Source organism: Hippoglossus hippoglossus, chromosome 15 (genome assembly GCF_009819705.1).
Source record: "Hippoglossus hippoglossus isolate fHipHip1 chromosome 15, fHipHip1.pri, whole genome shotgun sequence".
Taxonomy (NCBI): domain Eukaryota; kingdom Metazoa; phylum Chordata; class Actinopteri; order Pleuronectiformes; family Pleuronectidae; genus Hippoglossus; species Hippoglossus hippoglossus.
The window spans coordinates 11,965,785-11,987,344 of NC_047165.1; the positions used below are offsets into that span (position 1 = coordinate 11,965,785).

Here is a 21,560-nt window from a genome sequence, read left to right on the forward strand (position 1 = left end):
GAAATGCCTTGACGGAGCCAATCTAGGCATTTCACATGACGGGGACCTGCCATGACCTGCCATACGGCTCACAGGCGAGAGTCTACAGCCCCACAGGAAGTTCCCACTGTGGGACAGATTGGTGAACAGTTTGCCTTCTTCACCTTAGTCACTGCAGAAAGCAGGGTGAGTAAATGACGACTTCTCACCAAACCAAACATGAGGAAAATGGTGATTCCTATCTTCTCTGTCCACCAGCAACTAAAAAGACAGGTTAATTAAATAGTGACTCCGATTATTTGCTGTTTGTAGCTGAGCTGTTAGAATATGAGCATAGCTGAGGGGTTTAAAGCAATGACTGTTCAGTGACACTTTGTGGCTTCCTCTAATATATACCTAAGAAGGTGACTCTACAGTAAGCTCCTGCAGTGAGTGGCTTTCCCGCTGCTGATATTCTAAGCTTCTATGTTCAGCAACTTTCCTCAGTGAGCAGGGGGGAGCAAATAGGAAGTATCGTGTTGCCACATCTTAAAGGTCCCACAAGGAACTCGCTGATTTTGGCGCCTCTGTGGACAAAAGCGGTAGTGCTGGTCTGTACAGGTTAGCCTTTAGCACAGCCTTTTGCTGTGCGCTTAGTGAACTCACACTGCTTTCACACACGCACTGAACTGAACTCCGGATAATCTCCTCAGATTCTCCGAAAGGGCTGTCTGTGAGAATTTCTCCGGCCAGCCCCCCTTGAAAAAATAAACTCCAGAGAGTGTCCGTTTGAGCCTATGTGATAAAATAGCAGGAGATCCTCTGCAGGATTCACCTCGAGCGAGTGGGTGTGCTGATGAGGTTTCTAACATGTGACAGACGCAAAAATGAAGAAAACATCTCTGGATGAAAAAGAGGATCCAAACACGTTGAAGACATCGGCGCAGATGTCAAGAGAGCTTTTGGTGATAAGGGCTGATGCAGATGTCGATGTGCTGTAAACAAAAACACGTGATCGCCAAAGCGGAATTCATACGTTACATCCTGCCTGCTGCACCCCCCCCCCCCCCCCCCCCCCGTGAACGCTCCAGGGAGCTGCTGTGATCTAGTCACAGAGAATCTCTCTAGAGAATCTCCTGCTGCGTTGTTCATGTGTGAAAGGAAACCTCTGGAGAAAATCCGGACATCCACTGGAGTTCATGTCTGAAAACGGATTTGTTCACTTTTGGCGGGGAGCTTGTCCCTCTCTGAAAAAAAAAATCCCACACAAGGGCTATTAAGTAGATAAACTTCAGTTTTAAACTTTCAAGTCAAATTACAGCGAAGACATTAAAGAAAAAGACAACAGGTTCTTAAAAGCACACACATTTAAGTTTAATTAATGAAAAGAGTGGAGGTTTGGTAAACATTTTGTCGGTGGCACTACATACATTCAGTATTATTTGGGAGTTTTTCTGTTCAATCCCACCATCAATCCTGTAACAAAACAAAAAAAAAGCAAACAGACAGAACCCGACCAGGGATATTTAAGTTTTTGCACTGGTTCAATACAACAGAGACATCGTGTTGTTTACAATAACATATTTATGTATATAGTTCATATGATGGAAATAATCTGTGTTTCCGGTCATGTGACCAGACGACTTGAATTACATCTCAATATAGCACAAGCACCACTAAGATGTCTAGCAGGAAGTTGAACGCACCGGTCCAGTTACAGGTCAGTGCAGAGGAAGGAAAGGAGACATGAAAAGAAAGCCACATTGGACTAAACGTGCACCTTTAGGAGGCACAGAGCTTAAGAGTTACAGTGACTGTTCATCAGTATCCTTTATGAGATCTACTTTTTAATGTTATTGTACACCACTGGGATCACATCAACAGCATGGAAAACAAAGTTAACATGGGTAGCAACATGAGTCGGAGCTCTGTGACGTGGTATCGTGCTGAGCTGAGATCGGAGTCTGCAGCCGCTCACACTATAAAGAGACTTTAAACCTTTAGATCAACACAGTCTGCGATGCCTGGAGCCATCCTGATGGACTGTCACTTCTTCAACAGTATGTGATTTCTATATCTTACATTGGAAACTAAATAACAGCTAAAAGTTACCACTTCATGAGTAAGCATAGGTCATATTTATCTATACACATTTATACATTCAGGTATGACTGTTGTGTACTGTAATTGGCACCATTTATTCTTTTTTTTTTTTTTTTAAATGTGGACAGCCAGGAAGAACTGACAGACACTGAAATGTCCAGATCTTTCTCGTTTATTATCTGTCAGCTGTAGGCGGGTAGCGCTTCACATGGTCGCCTATTCCAACAGATATAGGATGATTGTAGCGTAACATGACCATTGTCCTCAGAGGCAACTTCATCCTATTTCTTCTGGCTTGACAGCAGCTTATGATCAGTTGAGCTTGACTACTTCAAAACAAACAAAAAAACGCCTTCTCTCTGTGGCGAACATCGCTCAAATGAAAATGATAGAAATACAACCCAGCACATCGATGGAATGAGCATGAAAACAATCAGAAGCCTGTAAGTGTGGTATGGTAATTACAAGGTGAATTCGAGGGGGGACGTCTCGTGACCCCAGCTCCTGCAGCAAATGAAGAAGGTCTGAGCCGGCGAGGAGAGAACTGTCGTAACTCGCCGCTACACGATGTTACCAATACCTTACAGATTTTTTTATGCTATTTTTTATTTATTTGTCATTTTACCTTTTTTCATCTTTTTGAAATTTTTGAAAATATTTTGAAAGTCGGCAACATTTATGCCTTTGGAAAAAAAACAAAAAAAAACGCCTTTAGATAAAATAAATAAAAACAAGCACAGAATCTCATGAATTAGATGTAATATTCACATGGAAGACAACATATACAATATTAAACATATTTCTAGACCAATACTGCCTCCTATACAACAAGGTCAACCTCCTGCTCTATTTTTGGCCAATTAATGTAATTAATTACCTTGTTGGAGCAAGTGAGATCAACAAATAAAAACACAGAGGGAACCGAGTGAACGTCTTTCCACTGGCCCCCAAAGCTTCCAGAAACAGACTTACTCTTTAACATAGAAAAATACTATACCAAAATGAAATACAAATATATATATATTAGAATCTGTTAGGCATTTCTATATAAAGGGTTGTCGGGGAGGGATTTTGGGGTGGAGGGTAAACTAAAGGAGTTAGGTTGCATCATGAGACAAAATATAACAAAATATAACAAAAATAAAAACAAATCAATATGAGAAATTAGACATGAACAAAATACAGAAGTTGATTCTGCAACCGTTTGTTTCGTAGTAACATTTATAGTGATATTAAGAAGCTCTACATATTAGTCGGCAAACTCTCTCCACACATGCAACAGCTTTGCACAAGTTTAATACTGCAAGCATCAAGAAGAGCAGGGCTGAATGGGCCCCTGCTGAGAAGGGGCAAATCATCCTAACCCTGAGGCAATGCATGCTGGGTGACCGACAACCGCTAGCGCCAGACTGGTTCGCCGTACAGAACAGGATTGATCGTTGCGCCACACGAGCCCCTCTCACTTTTACAAATGGTAAGACTGTGTATAAATGTATGTATGCCATGCATGTGTGATCATGTACTTCAGAGAGGTGTAGGACTGTAGTTTTCAGTGCTGCTAGTCAGTGCAGTCTCTATTTTTTTTTCTGGAGTTTCTATGTTACGGTACCTCACAGCAAACAACTGTGACACCGGACCACGTGGCCGTCGAAGCCACGGCCATCCGCACTGGATTATGTGCCGCTCTCAACTCTTTAACGTTTCTTTGTTCGCCTCTACGTGTGCATGTGTGTGGATGGATGACTGGATCCTGGCAGAAAAATTGCTACACCGAACCAACAACAACTTCAACTCAACGCCCCAAAACCACATCCAGCCCAGTCCAGGTAACCCAGCCAAGCTCAACTCAAGATAGCTTTGCCAAGTCAAAACGGTCCAGCTTCTCTTTTTATCCCTCGGTTTCTCTCTGCTTGTCCGTCTTTGCCTCTCTGCTCGCCATTCTCAGCCAGGCCGGACGCCGCTGTCCTCGCTGCCTCCACGAAGTAAAGGTTGAAGATGGTGGCCGGGCTGTCAGAGGCCTCACAGATGGGTGGGGAAGTCGCGCTGGGTGTATTGGGATGGAGGGATGCCTCGCTCTGAATGCAACACCTTTGAAATCTCCGGACCCCCTGGAACAATGTCGCAGATACACTGGTTTTGTTGCCGTTGTTGTCACTTCTACATTGTTGCTTAAGATGTTTCTCTGTGTTACTGTAGGTCACACACCCTTGGAAGGGGAGGAAATGTCCTATTTTACAAACATTGTTGTCCATAATATATAGATAGAGGTTTTATATATATTCTTTATAATCTCTCTCTTTCTCTTCTTCCCTCGCTTTCCTCCAGTCCTCTCTTTCTTCCTTCCTTCCTTCCTTCCTTTCTATCTTTCTTCTGCTCTGCAGCAGCGGCAGGAAACGTGAGCGAATGGTGCTACATGCAGCCCACGCAGCCACACTTGATGGTCTTTTCCACTTCCTCGCTAAAGGAGGTTCCGTCGCTGCACTCGAAGGTGTATTTCCGGCGCTTCATCCTCTGGCTGGCGCAGCAGGTCCCCGTGTCGCACACCCCGGTGCACTCCACCCAAGAGACGACGCGCGTTGTCTGGCAGATGGCGTAGCCTCGCTGCACCTGGTAGAAGTCTCTAACGGGCTCCCCTCGACACTCAGACTCTGGAGGACAGGAAACACCCAAAGATATTAGTGATTACTCCATGTTCATAACTTTGTTATTAGGACGAGTGCGACATCAGAGAAAACCAACCTGCATCACACAGTTCCCCGGTGTAGCCACTTTCACAGTGACAGTAGGCGTCCCCTGTTTCTGAGATCTGACAGCGGCCATGCTTGCAGGACAAGCGACGGCAGGGGTTGAACAGCTCCCCCTGTTGGTTACACAGGGCACCGCGGTATCCCTCCAAACACTCGCAGCGGTAAGACTGACTGTCCAGTGGGATGCACTGTCCATGGACGCACCTGGTAAGAGAAAATAATCTCCTTTAACTTCCAGCTCAAAAAAGTGATCAATCAGGAGAAGTATCGTGGTGTTTCAGCACTGAAGAAGATTCTTACTTATCAGTGGTGAATAACAATAATAAAAAAACAATAATAGTAAAAGTACTGTACTAAAGCTCAAACAAGTATTTGAGTTGGAAACCAATGTACAATAAGATACTTTCAGGACAATCTAAATTCTATTGCACTTGCTAACATACTTGCTGCCCTGGCAGGGGTTGCTAGCAGGCTGGTCACAGTGCGGTCCGCTCCAGCCCGGCTGGCAGTGGCACACCGGTCCCTGGACCCCATCAGGCTGGCAGATGCCATGCACACAGTAGATCTTCTTGCAGGGCTCGCAGCCCGGCACCACGCCGGGCTTCATCTGGGTCTTGGTGAAGTCCTGGAGCTCGTTGTTGATGTACAGGTTCTGGATGCAGCCGTGGAAACTGGAGCCGTTCTGCAGCTGCCAGAGACGGAAGACCCCAGAGTGCACATCCACTGGCATGCCTGGAGGAGGGAGAGAAGAGAGATGGATGTTTACATGTGTGAAGACGTACACACCGGGCCACAGACAGACAGCGAACAGAGGGCTGGTATGAGTGTAATGGAGGAAAGCATTTTCAAACACACGTGTCCCACCAGTGCAGATGCAGCTTGTCAAACAATATTTGCTTTTTGACTGATTTGGATTTTTTGCATTTGCACCACAGGACACATCATGCTTGAAAGAGAGGAAAGAAGAAGGCAAAGGAGTATGGGTAATGTCTCCTGTAGTATTGTATGAATGAACAGCACAACACAACACAACACCTCACATCACTGCACTGAAACAAACCGTGAGCCACTCCAGAGCAAAGAGTCAAATCAACCCTGAGAGCAGGGCTGCATGGCCACAAATGTAAGATCTGTAAGTTTCTTCTGTCATAAATCAGGTAAATCTTACAAGTTCAAATTTTAGAATATTGTTAAATATAATTTTGTCAAGAGTGGCTCAATCACACATTAAAAAACACAATTTTATTTGGGGCAAGCTAAATCCATGTAAATACAAAAATGTTTTAGGACTGTGTCTGGTAGTTCTCATAGTTATCACTAGAGGGTGGACTATGCACACTGTAAAAAAATGCGCTGTAACAAAAATAGATCTACTGATATATCTATCATCGACTACAAGTTATGATCTGTCATTTTTATCAAGTCACCATATGCATGTATTACAATTGCATTGTGTGCATATGCTCAACGCTTATCTTTTTATTCAGTAACAATACAATAAAACGTGGCCCCTAGCAAACACAGTAATGAAGGTGAGTATGGAGTTGGTGAAGGGGAGGGTTTGGGTGGAGGTGGGACAGGGTTGCATGGTTAAAGGGAAGGGTTGGTTGCGGTGGTGACAAAGCGAGGGGGGAGGGGTGGTGATTGACAGTAGCGTAGTAGATAAGAGTGCCTGCAGAGGAGGGAGGTGTGTTCTGGAGAGGGCCCCTACCCCCCACGTATAGTGGAGCCTCCCCGTTGAGTGGCCGCACCGCCCCAAAGCTGCCCATTGTGGTAGGGAGACCCCCGTCGATGGACAGGTTCACCATCTGGTCGTAGGTCACAAGCTCCACTGTGTGGAACTGGCCATCGTTGATAGTCTCAGTGCTGGAGAAAAACAGAAAGATCCGACATTAGATAAGAGTCGCTTCAGTCTGGAATCAGCCACAGGTGAAAAGTTAAGTTGAGCCTTTCGGTTAATATGTGGCACCTCACCTGTAGATGGCGTGGCCTGGCTGGCTGCCGGGGTCATAGCTAACCTTGACATGACCTTGGTAGAGCTCCACTGCAATATGGTCATTGTCTCCATTGTACAGCAAAATGCCATTATCCTCTGCTGTTGACACCTGCAGACAGAAAATGTTTGCTTTGCGAGTTAGAATTTTCCAGGTCTCAGAATCAGTATCAATCACAAGCTGCTTTCAGACATAAACTGAACTCTGGATAATCTACAAACATTCTCCAGAGGAGCTGTATGTGGAAACGCTAAAGTCCAACTGAGAGGCTCTGGACTTTCTCCGGAGTTTCTCCTGCCAGACCCCATGCATAATCTCCAGAGAGGGTACAAAGACAGCAGGAGATCCTCCGATGACGTTTCTAACACACAACAGATGCCAAACTGAAAAACACTGTAGTGGAATTAATACACTACATCCTGCCTCTGCCTTCCCTGACCTGAATGCTCTGGAGAGTTGTTGTGAAAGAGAATCTCCTGCTGCACTGTTCATGTGTGAAAGGGAAACTCTGGAACAAGTCCAGACCCAATTCTGTGGACATCCTCTGGAGTGCATTACGCATTAACGCCATCTGTGGTTACCTGTAAGGTGATGTTAGCTTGGGGCCAGTTCTTGAGGTCGGAGAGCAGCAGGTAGGAGTCTCGGTCGATGAAGTTGACACTGACCAGCTTCTCGCAGCGTGGGCCCCCAAACTCTGGGGGACACTGGCACAGGGCCCGTCCGCCCAGCTCCACACAGGGGGCGTTGTTCTGGCAGTCGGCCAGCTCGCACAGGGACAGGGGGGACGGGGGAACCTCACACAGCTGGCCGCTACAAGAAGAAGAGGAGTGAGGGGATTATTTTTGGGAAGATGGTGTCGGTAAAGTGGGAGCAGACTAAAACAAAGCCTGGGTGTGTAACATGACTGCTCTTCTCACCTGTATCCTTCAGGACAGATGCAGGAGTATCCGTTCAGCTCATCCACACACTGAGCTCCGTTCTGACAGCGATGCTCCTCACAGTCGTTATAGTCTACGCTGCAGTCATCACCGACATAACCAGGAGAGCACACACACCTGCAACACACAAACACAATTCTAGAATCAAGCTGAACGCAGAGAAAACCCCCTTCAAGTCTATATATCATTCATTTAAAATTCTCTCTGTATCTGTTGTACTGGCAGCAAAGTCTTACTTGGGTCCAGTGGAGGTGATGAGGCAGGTAGACTGATGTTGGCAGGGGCTTCGTCCTGGGGCACACACGTCCTCAATTTCTTCACACATCTCCCCTACACAGATACATGTATATCCAAAAAACTGTTAAACACACAGAGCAAGAATCATACTGCAAAAACAGTGAAATAAGAAAGTTATACTGTATTTATTTTTGCATGCTCAATTTGACATACAGCATATTGAGAGAAAACTAGATGGCTTTGTGTATTTCAAGGCAAGATAACCAAAATTACTGCAAAGTGTTTGCCCCATGTTAAAAGCAGAATCTGTCTCATCAACTCCTCAGTTGTGTTGAGTGCACCGACCTGTGTGATATGGGGGACAAAAGCAAGTGTAGTTGTTGCCTCCGTCGACGCAGGTCGCTCCGTTCTCACAGTCGTTGTCTTCGCAGTCGTCAATGTTGGTTTGGCAGGTGGGGCCCTCGAAGCCCAGGGGACACGTGCAACTGTGAAAACATGTTACACTCATCAAGTTATCATGTCAAGATCCTTATGAGATGATTACAATTTTCCATTCTTCGCCACATTCCTTTCAAAGCTCGTCTTCCTCACCTGTATTCTCCCTCCTCATCCTCGTTCACGTGGCAGGTTCCTCCGTTGGAACATGGGTTACTAACACAGGCGTTCAGAGCCGTGTCACAGTTCTTGCCCTGAGACAGAGAACGGGGATAATGTTTATTATCACTATAAATAATGTAAATACTCACATTGGGTGGCAGCATTGTGTAGCTCTGACCTTGAACCCTGGAGGACAGCTGCACCTGTAGATCTCCACCAGGTCAGTGTGACAGATGCCTTGGTTGAGACAGGGACTGGACAGACAGGGGTTACACTTGGCCAACACAGCAGTGTCCACATCTCCTGAGGAAAAGACAAGACCGATAAGAATCAATTGTTTGTATTCATTGCTACTTGTGTTATTCTGTGTTTCCCTTTTCAACACAATCGCAGTGTCTAAATTGAGGGGCTACATTCTTCGGAGGCCGCATTTGAAGACCGATTGTGTCACAGCGGCGCAACTTGACTGTCCCATTTTAAGTCTTTTTCGTATGCGGCTGACAAATGCGTCCTTCCATCTCAGAGAAAGGAAAGCTCCAACAGATCCACCTGTTGGCCCAACCTATCCCAGGATTAAATGCACTTCTATGAAAAAACGTTTTTCAAAGAATTAATGGCGCCAGCAAGCGACAAAACATCCAATGTTTTAGTATCACGCCTCAACTCAACTGAATAGCTAATAGTACACATGTTTTAAAAAAATCAAAGGACATTAAAACTTTTCTGTAGCCTTCAATTTATGCTCTGTTGCTAGGCAACAGCAATAAGAGCGGGATGAGCTGGTGACGACGATCACAGAAAGCCTCTGTAGACTAGACGGTCTCATTTCAGTTCGGCCTTTGAGGTCTACCTGGCCCACAAAGACTGCCTCCATCGTGGATGACCATGTCCCCAGAAGGATACAGCCCCTGAAATGAGACACAGTGAATGACTCACCTGTACATTCAAACTTCTTTGCAGGTGTGGTGAGCAGCAGTTTCCCCTCCATGCCCTGCGGACCAGCACAGCGGGCAATCCCCGGCTCTTTGTAGCCTGTCTTCACCCAGTCAGATAACCAGCGCAGGTTGCAGTCGCAGTGCAACGGGTTGGCACCAATCGCCCTGAGGGAGCAGGAGAAATTAAAATCATCAATGAATTGGTGATGTACGACAGCTGAGTTATACTGTTCAACTTTATACACAGGAGTTCAGTGACAAATTCTGGTCATGCCCCCTGCAGTACAACCTTTTACCAGCAGGTGTCTCTGCACCCTTTCGTAAAACAAACCATTGCAAACTCAGGCTGGTGAACTGAACGACTCAAACACTGCCTCTCTGAGAACAAAACAGATTCAAAGTTCAATGCTGGATGCCACTCTGTACCATACATCATGTGGAGGAGGGCGTCTCAATTATAGGCAAAGGTGTGAACAGAAGGCACTCCTAACCACTTCTGTCATGGTGGTCGTGAATCAATGGCGCTCTGTCCTCCCGCTGGATGCACAAACACTCCTGAATCGATGCTGTTCCATTACGGCGAAACACAGGCTCATCTTTCAGGCCGCGCCAATAGCTGACACCTGACATCTGCTAACATGAAAGCCACTTGAGTGTGACTGCAGATCAATGGCCTCCCCTCCACACTGTTTTCATGCAGCCTTGACTCCCTGTCCTTCTCTCCATGAAATGTCTTTGTTTGCTTCTCTCCATCCTCCCTTCTTCCTCTCCGGCCCTGACACTGATAGGTCTATTGATCAGCGGCTGTAAGGGGATGATGTGAATATCTGGGATGTGTGGCAGAGGGCACGCGGCAAAGATACTTGTGTGTGTAGTTTTTGCGTTCCGGAGTCCATGCAGGCAACGGCGACGCACCGCACACCCGACGAACACACGCAAAATCACAGACATAAATAAACAAACCAAAACAAACTCTAAAGTCCACAGACCATGGAGAATCTGTGTGTGTCAGTGAACGTATGTGTTTCGGAGATGTCCCAGGGAGATGAGACAGTAGTGGGGTTTGTGTGTTGCTTTAACCACAGGACTGTGGCTGATTGAGGGAGGGCTCGACTCATGTGGAGCCCACCAAAGAGGACTACACACAGCCCACTGTGAGACACACTCTCCGGCTGTCTGAACAGACCCCCTTGGTGTCTGAAAGTGTGTGTGTCTACGTGTGTGTAGACTTAACAAACTCAGTGCAGACAGCATCACATAGGCTGGCACTGGGGCATACAGTCGTGTGTGTGTGTGTGTGTGTGTGTGTGTTTGTGTGTGGGGCACAACTTACAAGTGGGAGAGTGAGGCCACATCATTGAAGATGCCGTCAGGAAGCTCTGAGACTTCGTTGCCATGGAGAGACCTTTGGAGTGATGGAAGAAGGAGATGTTAAAAAACAATCTGACCAAGAACATATTTCATCGTAGGAGAAAACGTTATTGGTTTGTTGATTGACATAAAATTAAAAGAAAACTAGAAACAACAGTCCCCTTACGAAACCACTTGTAAATGAACTTGTAAAACCACAAGATCCAAATCTTTATTTGAGAAATCAACGAAAATGTCAAAAATCACCCAAATCCTCCAATGTTAAAGAAATAACATTCCTGGATTCGCCCCCTGATCCGGATCCAAATGTGATGTGTTCTCTCCTGATCCAAACTGCATCCTACTGCCAAGTTTTGTGATAACTGTCCACTAGTTTTTGCATAATCCTGATAACTAACAGACTAAAACATAACCTCTAGGTAACAATTTTGATTACCATAAAAATAATTGATTGAAGTGTGAGGGTTTGATCTTTCCCAATGGAATAATTTATTATCTTTAGGTTTTGAACTGATTGAACTTGAATATATCATCATGAGGAAAAAAAAACATCACATCGATCGATCTCAATAATGAACGGCACACTTTGTTTTTTCAGACAACAAAAAGCAGAAATAACAGGGGAAAACGGTTGAGGAATATTTCGGGGTTGTGTTGGTATTTTAAATGGGTGGTAGGTGGTTTGTATTTCTGCTCGAGCCTTGTGCAACTGGCAGAGATGTGAGGCTCTGTGAGTCTGGAAAAGACTGGTGTCAGGTTTCTATGTGTCTGGCTGGCAGGGCCAACAAGGGCACAGAGGGAGGGGGGGGGGGGGGGGGGGGGGGGGGTGTGTGACACAGTTGTACCACATGTAGGACAGTGAAAAGCATTAGGCGAGTTCTGTTCGAAGCAGCTGAACATGTATACATGTATATTTACAAATGTGTATTAATGTTTGTGTGCATATGCATTCTTTTTTACATTGTGTACTGTTATTTTGCCTGCAGTCCTCTGCCTACTGTCCAGGGTGACGAGCCGACACAGCTTAATGGCGAGATGACTGATGGCTGCTGTAATCCAGCAGGTCATTACCACCTCCAGCCCTCAGCTGACCGCACGCTAATGTTAGCGCAGCTCCGTCCACAGCACCAATACAAGACACATGTGCTCTCTATGCCTGGATGAAGACAACTGATGTATAAACACTTTAAAGCCTCACTTCCCTTGCTGTTTGATCTTCGAATTACCGCTAAGCCGTGAAAGAGTTAGGGGGGGGAAAGATACAAAGAGCAAAAGCTGGTGAGCGTTACGGATACGCAGCCGCGCTCAGATGCGAAAGGGAAAATATACAGCGTATCCGTCTGAGACAACACGCTAATTGGCCTGTGTATAAGGGAGAATGCCTATTAGTGTGGAGCGGGTAGCTGGGTTGTGGTAGTCGGAGAGCAGTTCGGATACTGAGGGCACGAAGCCAGCAGCTGTGTGCCAGCCAGGCAAAGATCTCATGGGAGAAAGGAGCCAGAGAGTCTCCAGGAAGAAACTCGATATGCTCCTCTACTAACCTTCTCTCGGTCCGTCTCTGCTGTGTGACTTTTTTTTTTTGTGTTGCTTTTCTTCTCTACAGCTGTATATCGTTGCATCACTCCATCTTTCCTATGTCAACTGATCTCTAGCTTGGCGCAGTTGTCTGAATGGAATTGCATGTGATGTTACTTGACAGGCAGAAATTATGGTTTATGGCTGAAAATGCTCGCTGGATTTGTTGTCTGACTGCGCTCGTTCACAGATTTCCCACTGACCCGTTCACCTGCAACTACTTAATAATGTTTAGCGATCACATGAGCCGTCTGAGCGGCATGTTTTAGTTTTTTTTGCTTTAGCTCTTGTGCTGAGAATCATGTGATGCTGGTTTCTCACTGCACCGTTTCCAACAGCAGTTTGAGAATATGTCTGTTTTGATTTCGTCTGTTTGAGGCTTGGCTTTCTTTTCTTTCTTTATCACACGCTTTCATATCCACCTTCTTTTTTCACAGCTTCCCACCCCAACCCTGGCTGGCCGCACCCTAGCACTGTCTCAGCTCACACACCTCACACCTAATACCCAGCAGGCCAATTAGCAGTTTATTAATCTACAGCTCAAACCACAACTATCACAATCATACACACACACACACAGACACACACACACACACACACACACTTACACCAAACCGCGCCACATCTATGCCAGGCTCAGGCCCCTGGTCTGTTTGAAGCCTCGAGCGTTAATGATTCTTCTCCTCTTTACTGCTCTGTAAAGCCAAAGGTGCAGCTTTATAAAGGCTTTGGCACCTCGGTGTGTGTGAGCGCTCTCCGCTCGTAGCCGGTTTTGGCATCTCACTGCGGTTTCTATGAAGCTTCCAACTTTGAACTTTGAACCCGGTGCGGAGTCTTAAAGTCGAAACTATTAAATGGAGCTCATTGTCGCTTCAGTTTTTGTTGCGCCCCCACAGACGTGCATAATAAAAAAAAAGAAAAAAGAAGAAAAGCAGCGGCACCAATTGACATTTAATGGGAGACGTATGATTGATCACGGCAGCAGTAAAGACATCAAAGTTTTCTGCTTCGTTTGGACTCCTGTCTGATTGAGACAAGAAGGTAGACCAGACAGTCTGTACGTGTATATACGGGTGTGCTTGTGTGTGTGTGTGTGTGTGTCCGAGCTTGTATGTAGTTTGCAGCCTTGTACGGTGTGTGTGTGTTGTGTTGGCGCAGGGCCTCACATGGCGTCTAGAACACTGGCACAGGGAGTATTTTAGAAGTAAAGGTGGCGTGAGTGAGTAAGAGCAGAAATAATGGCCGCAGCTTCATTAGAGATCAAAGCACCGCGCCCGGCCTCGCGAGGCGGCATCAGCTAATGATGACCGAGCTTCACTCTCATTCCACGCTAAAAGGGCTCTTATGCTTTGTGTCTCGTAATGATCGGGGGGCATTAGTCGAATCTCGCCGTAAAAAGAGGCTTTGTTGAAGCTTTGTTGTCAGTAGTAAAAAGTGTGCCTGCTATGAGCACACATGGAAGGTGGATAAGTCGACTCCCACACACATACTAACCGGCACTAAGTCGATGACAAACATTATGAGTACAGGCACCAGTACATGCACACACACGCACACACACACACACACACACACACTGATGAATACATACAGTAATCTCATAAGGAGCGCTACCGGTGGGCCTGGTCTCTGTTTCAGTCTTACAGAACTAAACTGTACATTTGAGTTAAAGTGTGAGGCATCCAGCTGCTGTATCTTTGGATGCAGGTCCAAAGATTGGTTTGGTTTCGTCATCCATCTGTCAAATGCATTTGCATTCTACATCTCAGTTATTTCGCAGACCAATTTATCCATGGGGAACCCACGGCCACTGCGAGTGCACAATCAGACTTCAAGACCTCATAACTTCATAAAAACCCGGGGGCAGTCGTAACCATTATGGTTAGCGGGGCAAACATTCCCCGGTAATCAGTGTCAGAGTGATTTTGCACAGTGGGTTGTGGGGGAGCCGGGCGCTCATTTGGCCCTGATGGCGACGCAGCGATGAGCTGGGGATGTTTGGAGGTGAGCAGGCAGACTGTGCAGATGTCTGAGGACGGGGTGGAAGAACACGGCTGCCGTTTAAACAGAGAAAATAGGTCGGAGGTTGTGTATGTGTGAGTCTGAAAGAGTGAATTCACAAGCTGTCATAACTGTTTAGACTGCGCTTCAGTCCCCTGGAGTCAATCAAAGATTCTCGGCATCTGCTGCACCGTCCCTGTAGTCAGTCCAAGCTGCAAAAATATCCTTCTTAATATCTCAGGTCGTCTCAAAGGCAGCCTTATCCTGTTTTAAATCTCTCCTTTCAAAATAACTTCAATTGTTCGCGATAAAGTGGCTGCTTTGAGCGTCGTCTGTTTAACACACACACACACACACACACACACACACACACACACACACACACACACATATAAAACTCACAGCAGTCGGAGAGAGTGCAGTCCACTGAAGGCCATTTTGGGGATACAGCGCAGGGAGTTGTAGCTCAGGATTCTGCAATGTAAAAATAATTACATATCACAAATTTATGAATATAAAATGTCCACCCTGCTGTCAGCACGAGAGAAGAAATACTAGCTCTTTGTTTTGAGGGTGGTCAGGACTTACAGAGTCGTGAGCTGGCTCATGTTAGCGAAGGAAGAGTTGGTCAGAGAGTTGATCTTGTTGTTGCTCAGATCTCTAAAAGGAAAAGGAAAAAAGGGAAACGTTCAGCGAACTGTTCGGCACAGTGAGACAGACGAAACAGAGAGATGAAAACTTACACCAGCTGCAGATATTTGAACGCTGACAGTTCCTTTGGCACAACACTGAACTGGTTTCCATCCAGATACCTGAACAAAGACAGACAAGCAGTTCAGTAATGAGTTAGTGGACATGAAATGATCCAGTCAGGGTTCGATGTGTATCCTGAGTTTTCAAATACAGTATTTTCACAACACTACGAACAGCTACAGATTGAATCCTAGAACAAGATCAACAGCAGAATGAAAAGTGTTGAACAGGTCAGCTCAGCATTAGGGGAATGTTATAAAATGTATATTAAGTATAAAGTAAGAGAAAGAGAGGGAGGAGAAAATATGTATTGAATTAAATACATTTAAAAAATGATGTTGTTGCAGGATCTTAGTTTAATTTAAAAAAAAAAAAAGGTTTTATTTTACTGCAGTTGTCAGAAAGCAGGTGCATGCGGTGTAAGAATGAATGCTCCGGCTCAGCAACACAACTATAGCTGCTTCAGAATAAAAGTCGTGCCGAGAATTATGACCTTTACTGTGAAGGTGCTCCAGGAAGTAGTGAATCATTTGATGAGACATACATTTATTGATCAGTATCCATCATCCTTGTCATGTCACCTTAACCCACCAGAATTAACTGTATATATATTCAGTCACTCACGCTCTGTAGTAATTTGTTGGATTACATGATTACATAGATAGTAAATGTAGTTGATTTTAAAATTACAAACTGCCTGGTAATGAACGAGGGTTTTTGTTATGGAACAACTGAATGACATAAACTGGTTATATGAATTATTATATTAAAGCTGGTGCAAAAAGATGATTTAATTTTATATTTGCACATTCTTTCAGTCGATTAGTTTTTCTTTTGGAGAAGACCTGGAGGCAGTAATTTCAGAATGTCAAACTTTTCACTCAGAACACATTTTCCCATCGGCCTGCAGCCAATTTAATATTACATACATTAACCAGCAGAATGTTTTGTCTTTCGATTACTTTTTTATGACCCAATATTATGTCTGAAGCAGAAATCAGAGTTTAGTAAACATAGATTTTTTTATTCCAGACACATACATTGTTATATAAATCTACTGGGATCGAATAACTGGGCGAAGGCTGCAAACGAAAACAACGTATTACTTGTTGAAGTGACTGAGATACAAGCACTTGTGGGGGCAGCCATGCATCTGTGTGTTAACACGCTCGTGTATGCAACATCATGCCTGAAGGGTTGCAGGCACCCTGCCGGCTGCCACCACAGAGTTCAGGGCTCGCTCCCTCTGAGTGAAGCTACAGGAGCTTTCTCCTGCCATTGTTGTTGACTGTACACAGGGCGGGAAGAGCAGGGGGGGTTGGCGGTTGCTGGTTAGCTCAGGGGGACCCTCGGGTTCAGAGGTAATGATAGGTAATGACGGTGGAGAGGACACTTTGGATAATGATGGAGTAGCAAACTCTCCAGATGACTAGATGAAAGCCCAGAACAGAGGGGCACACCTGGTCACACCTGCTGGGACAATGACAGGCCTAAAGGCTTCCACAGCATGTGTGCGCATCAGTGTGTGTGTGTGTGTGTGTGTGTGTGTGTGTGTGTGTGTGTGTGTGTGTGTGTGTGTGTGTGTGTGTGTGTGTGTGTGTGTGTGTGTGTGTGAGAGCTAGACTGAGGCACTTGAAGCAGTATTGGAAAGTTCCAGGCCTATTCCACTCCCTCCCCTTTCCATTGAAAACTGCTCATTAAAATGTCCTCTTGCTCCCCTATACTCCTGTGGACAGGCTTTTGGCCCCCACACAAATATGCAAACACACACACACACACACACACACACACACACACACACACACACACACACACACACACACACACACACACACACACACACACACACACACACACACACTGATCCTTGGCTCTGAGTGTGAGAGTGACATCAGTGCTCGCCCTGAGGGTTGCAGGGAACACAGGAGAAGAATGTCTGAGAGAATAACTGCAGGGTTTATTGACTCCTTCCCTCTTCTCTAAATGATGAGATCTGTTTTCTTTACCTCCTTTGTTTTCACTAACTCTTATCGCTTTTCATACCTCCTCAGATCGTCTCTACCTTTTTATTGTCTCCTTTGGTTTTCCCTTCCGGACCTTTCTCCATAAAAGCCAAGAGAAAGGAACAACAATACCTGCAACTGAAACTGATACGATACAAATGCATTTAGCATAATTAAGACCGGGGAACTCACAGTTCAGTCACGTTTCTCGGGATGCCTTTGGGCAGCGTGTGGAGGTGCTTGTTACTGCAGCGCACCACGGTCTCCAGGCAAGTGCATTCACTGGGACACTGGGGTTTGGGCACACAGCTTGACTCCTCTTGGCCTGGGAAAACAGGAGGAGAAAGAGGGGAGTCAGATACGAAGAGGAGGAGGAGGTCAGAGGAGGGTGGAGAAGCCTTGGAGAACAACCAAAAGAAACGGTGGCAGATCAGGAAAGGCAGAACAAAACAAAAGGAAAGACACAGACAGCGTGATCTCTCAAGCTGATGGCGAGGCAGTGAGACAATGAAAAAAGAGGAAGTGAAAAATGCGAAAAGTAAAACTGGACAGAGCGAGAGGAGCCTCGCTAATGTAATATCGACCAGCGAGAGCAAAGAATGGAAGCTGCCCGAGGCCCGAAGACAAGTCTAACATTAATTCAGGTGCAAATAGGCTGACTGGTCAATAAGGCAAACAGTTCAATAGCTGCACTCAGGCCGGCATCGACCAGGAGCTTAGGAACTGCTGAGAAGCAATCTATTCAGCAAACAAAAGAGTCGCACAATAGCGGTCATTATTTAAGATGATCTCAGACACTTTAAGCAGCTCTTGTTCATAATCTATCTAGCAGCACGGCACAATGTGAAAATCTTCATCAGTCAAACCCAGACGGGCGAGTTTCATTCACATGGAGGGGGTCATCTAACGTGAAGATGTTTGTCTCCTTCAGAAAGAGACGGATGAGTTCATCTAAAGTGGAGAAGCCGCAGCAAAACTTCAGATGGATGGCGAGAGAAAGAGATGGAGTGAAAGGGAGTGGCTTGTCTCGGTACCACCCACCTTCCTCACAGCGGAAGTCAGGCAGAGCCACATCCTGTAGAGGGATCTCCTTCAGGAAGGCGGGACGCTGGCAGCGAGGGTTACCCGTCACAATCTTCTTGCTCCTCAGCCAGTCACCGAGCCACGCCAGCCGGCAGTCGCAGTTGAACGAGTTGGCCAAGAGGTTACTGGGGAGAAAGCAGCAGATTTGTTAAAATCCAGAAGTTTAAAATGCACAGTTAAGAGTGTATGTGTATGTCAGAGGCTCACAGGGTGGAGAGGGTCTGCAGAGTGTCGAAGGCTCCGGGAGTGATCGTGGTCAGCTGGTTGTCGTACAGAGACAGCAGGCGCACGTTGTGCATTCCTGTGAAGCTGTCGTTGTGCACACAGCTGATCTTGTTGTTCCTCAGCATCCTGAAGACGAAGGGAATCAAATACTTCAGCCAAAGATTCAGAAACATGTGTGTTGAGTGTTTGTGTTTTCTTCATCACTCACAGCATACGCATTCCCTCAAGGCCACGGAACATCCTGCTCCGCACAGAGTCGATCTGATTGGCTGTGAGGTGCAGCTCGATGACAGACGACGCACCTTCAAACGCCCCATCCTCGATCTCGGTGATTTTGTTGTTGCTGAGGTTACTGTGGGAAACAGAAGCATGTCAGAGAATGAGATTTAAGAGAATGGCTGCTGAAAGGTCAAGTTAAAAAGTAAAACGAGAGATTCATTTACATTTTCTTGAGCTGGGAAAGGCTCTTAAAAACTCCTGTCGCCTCCAGAGTGGTGATGTCATTGTTGTTGAGGCGGCTACAGAGAGAAAAGTTGAAACATTTTAAACCATTAAAACAAATAAATCCATTTGAATTCACAGTCCAGATGTTTTTTTTTTATTTGCTGGGTGCAACAACTTTGAGTCTCTTTCATATAAAATTCAAAAGGAACATCATGTTACTTTTTCTACTTATTTTCATGGCTTCATGGTTCCCCCCCCCCCCCCCCCCCCCCCCCCCCCCCCCCCCCCCCCCCCCCCCCCCCCCCCCCCCCCCCCCCCCCCCCCCCCCCCCCCCCCCCCCCCCCCCCCCCCCCCCCCCCCCCCCCCCCCCCCCCCCCCCCCCCCCCCCCCCCCCCCCCCCCCCCCCCCCCCCCCCCCCCCCCCCCCCCCCCCCCCCCCCCCCCCCCCCCCCCCCCCCCCCCCCCCCCCCCCCCCCCCCCCCCCCCCCCCCCCCCCCCCCCCCCCCCCCCCCCCCCCCCCCCCCCCCCCCCCCCCCCCCCCCCCCCCCCCCCCCCCCCCCCCCCCCTCCCTTTATCTCTTCCTGTGAGCAGAAGTGTACAACAGAGCGTTCTTCCTGATTCCTTACAGTTCAGTGGTGGATTCGGGGATGTGCTCGGGGATCTTGGTGAGCTTCAGGTTGGAGCAGTCCACTACGTTGGACTCGCAGCGGCACTTGGGAGGACACACCGGGTCACTGTTACACGCATTGTTCACACGGGTGTCCTCTGTACCTAAACAGGAGAACACAAATATTCTTGTCACAAAAATAAAATGATATCAGCCTTGTCCCTGAACCAACCCAGGCACCGCAGTTTCCCATGATGCTCTCAGTCACGCATCTGCTCCCACTGCCGCTGTATTTTAGTGGTTTGTCCTGTTGTGACCTGGGAAGCTGCTTCCCCAAATAATCTTTAACCTTAGGCGTCCTAGAGAACATCCTGCAGCTCTCCTGCCATTCACAGGAGGGAGATAAATGGGTGAGGGCGGGAGGATGGTGGGGTGAGGAGACGAGGGGTGAGTTATTTTAGAGAGGTGATAGAGTGGGAGCAGTGGGGTGAAAAGAACAGTGGCAGGGGAGATTGAGATAGGGATGCCAAAGAGGATTTGGAAAGCCTGCTTCAATGAAGCAGAGAGAGAGAGAGAGAGGGGATGGTGGGAGAGAGGTGGTTGAAATGATGCGGAGGGAGAGTGAGCAGACAGGTGGGGTCGAAGGGGAGGACGCAGAAAGAGCACGAGGGACATAAACGCATGCAGGGAAAGAAAAGGTAGGCAGAGAAGACAGATGAGAAAAGAAGTGGAAGGTGAGTGGCAGAGGTGCAGAGAGAGGAGGAGCAAGAATGAGGCAGTGAGGGGGAGTGTGGGACGTTTTCCTGCACCACCTCCGTCTATGAATAGACGTTACGTGCCAAAAAGCGTGCTGACAGTTACATCATGGCTGCTCAATAATGAAACAGCTGTGGGAGCCACTCAGAACAGTGTGTGTGTGTGTCTGTGAGTGTGTGTCTTGTCTTTGCGTATCTGTGCGTGTAGAGCTTATGTGTGTGAATATGTTCCATTTAGAGGGAATAGCCCTGAATTTTGTGTCAGGGTATCGTTGTGTCCCGTTTGCATGCGCACGTCACTGCACCTCTTTGCCTGAGGTTTGGAGATGACGTCAGCGGGACGGCGTGGGGCTCCCAACCCGAGACCATGAGTAGGAAAACCTCAAACAACCCAGACAAAATCCTACAGCTGAGAATCAAAAATCCGTCCAAATAGACAGAACGGCATTTGAAACCAAAACCCAACCCCAAACCCTCATCGTTGACATTATTAGAATATGGTCGGACAGTGAAAAAAAAGGGGAATTGCTTTTTACGGAAAGACTTCCTCTGCATGCCTGCATGGGTAAGGACTTTCTTCTGGAAATGTGCCCCCACTCCGAGTGGCTCGCCGGAGCATGCACAGTAATGCGGGTCATTAAGGAATTGTCCTGCCAGACGACGGGACAAGGCATTTCCTGCTACAGGGGAAGCAATGAAAGTAACAGCACAGCACTTTGATCCTGAGGATGTAGAGGAGCCAGGGGAGGATTTGTGAGCCTGAGTCATCATCATCGTCACAAGTGCGTGGTGGCGACACTTTTACTGTCGGCAGATTGAAAGGAAACCGGAGAAAACACAGCGGAGAGGGAGCGAGGTTTCTCCGTCACTGAGGCACAACATGACTCATCGCTGGAGTTGTGGAAGTTCTCACAGTTCCCCTGCAGCTCGGTTCCTCATTAAGAGTGTATTATGGAATCCCTGAGAACTCTCTGATTGTGTGTGTTCAGTGCACGTATGTGTGCTTTGCGGAGGCTCTTTCTAGTTATCATTCAGGGAGGGTGAAATTCTCATTAATCACAATTGAGTTTGATCTTTCCTCTGCTTACACAGAACTCCCATTTGTTCTCTAAGCCAGTGTCGAGCTTTATCTCAGCTTAGCACACATTAATTCACACACACGCACGCACGTACACACACACAGGCATGGACAATGGACGTCTGCACCACACACACACACACACACACGAGAGGTC

The 21,560-nt window shown here is 46.9% G+C and overlaps 1 protein-coding gene across 8 annotated transcripts in view; it reads right to left on the minus strand.

The window, feature by feature from the left end:
* Positions 1-1,310: 1,310 nt before the first annotated feature.
* Positions 1,311-21,560, minus strand: part of slit1a (slit homolog 1a (Drosophila)) — a 90,170-nt gene continuing 69,920 nt past the window's right edge. For 5 of the 8 annotated variants that reach the window (XM_034608400.1, XM_034608398.1, XM_034608399.1 and 2 more), the window contains 22 exons: positions 19,590-19,734; positions 18,964-19,038; positions 18,729-18,872; positions 18,503-18,646; positions 18,254-18,420; positions 17,405-17,537; positions 15,200-15,268; positions 15,045-15,116; positions 14,859-14,930; positions 10,843-10,914; positions 9,511-9,674; positions 8,753-8,877; positions 8,569-8,666; positions 8,323-8,462; positions 7,977-8,070; positions 7,720-7,857; positions 7,384-7,612; positions 6,783-6,913; positions 6,481-6,674; positions 5,252-5,540; positions 4,801-5,012; positions 1,311-4,709 (listed from right to left, as the gene is read on the minus strand). In XM_034608400.1, coding sequence (XP_034464291.1) covers positions 4,471-4,709; positions 4,801-5,012; positions 5,252-5,540; positions 6,481-6,674; positions 6,783-6,913; positions 7,384-7,612; positions 7,720-7,857; positions 7,977-8,070; positions 8,323-8,462; positions 8,569-8,666; positions 8,753-8,877; positions 9,511-9,674; positions 10,843-10,914; positions 14,859-14,930; positions 15,045-15,116; positions 15,200-15,268; positions 17,405-17,537; positions 18,254-18,420; positions 18,503-18,646; positions 18,729-18,872; positions 18,964-19,038; positions 19,590-19,734 — 3,146 coding nt within the window. In that variant the 3' untranslated portion in view covers positions 1,311-4,470. The remainder of the gene's footprint in view (positions 4,710-4,800; positions 5,013-5,251; positions 5,541-6,480; positions 6,675-6,782; positions 6,914-7,383; positions 7,613-7,719; positions 7,858-7,976; positions 8,071-8,322; positions 8,463-8,568; positions 8,667-8,752; positions 8,878-9,510; positions 9,675-10,842; positions 10,915-14,858; positions 14,931-15,044; positions 15,117-15,199; positions 15,269-17,404; positions 17,538-18,253; positions 18,421-18,502; positions 18,647-18,728; positions 18,873-18,963; positions 19,039-19,589; positions 19,735-21,560) is intronic. The other 3 variants (XM_034608404.1, XM_034608403.1, XM_034608401.1) reach the window with 2 other exon arrangements.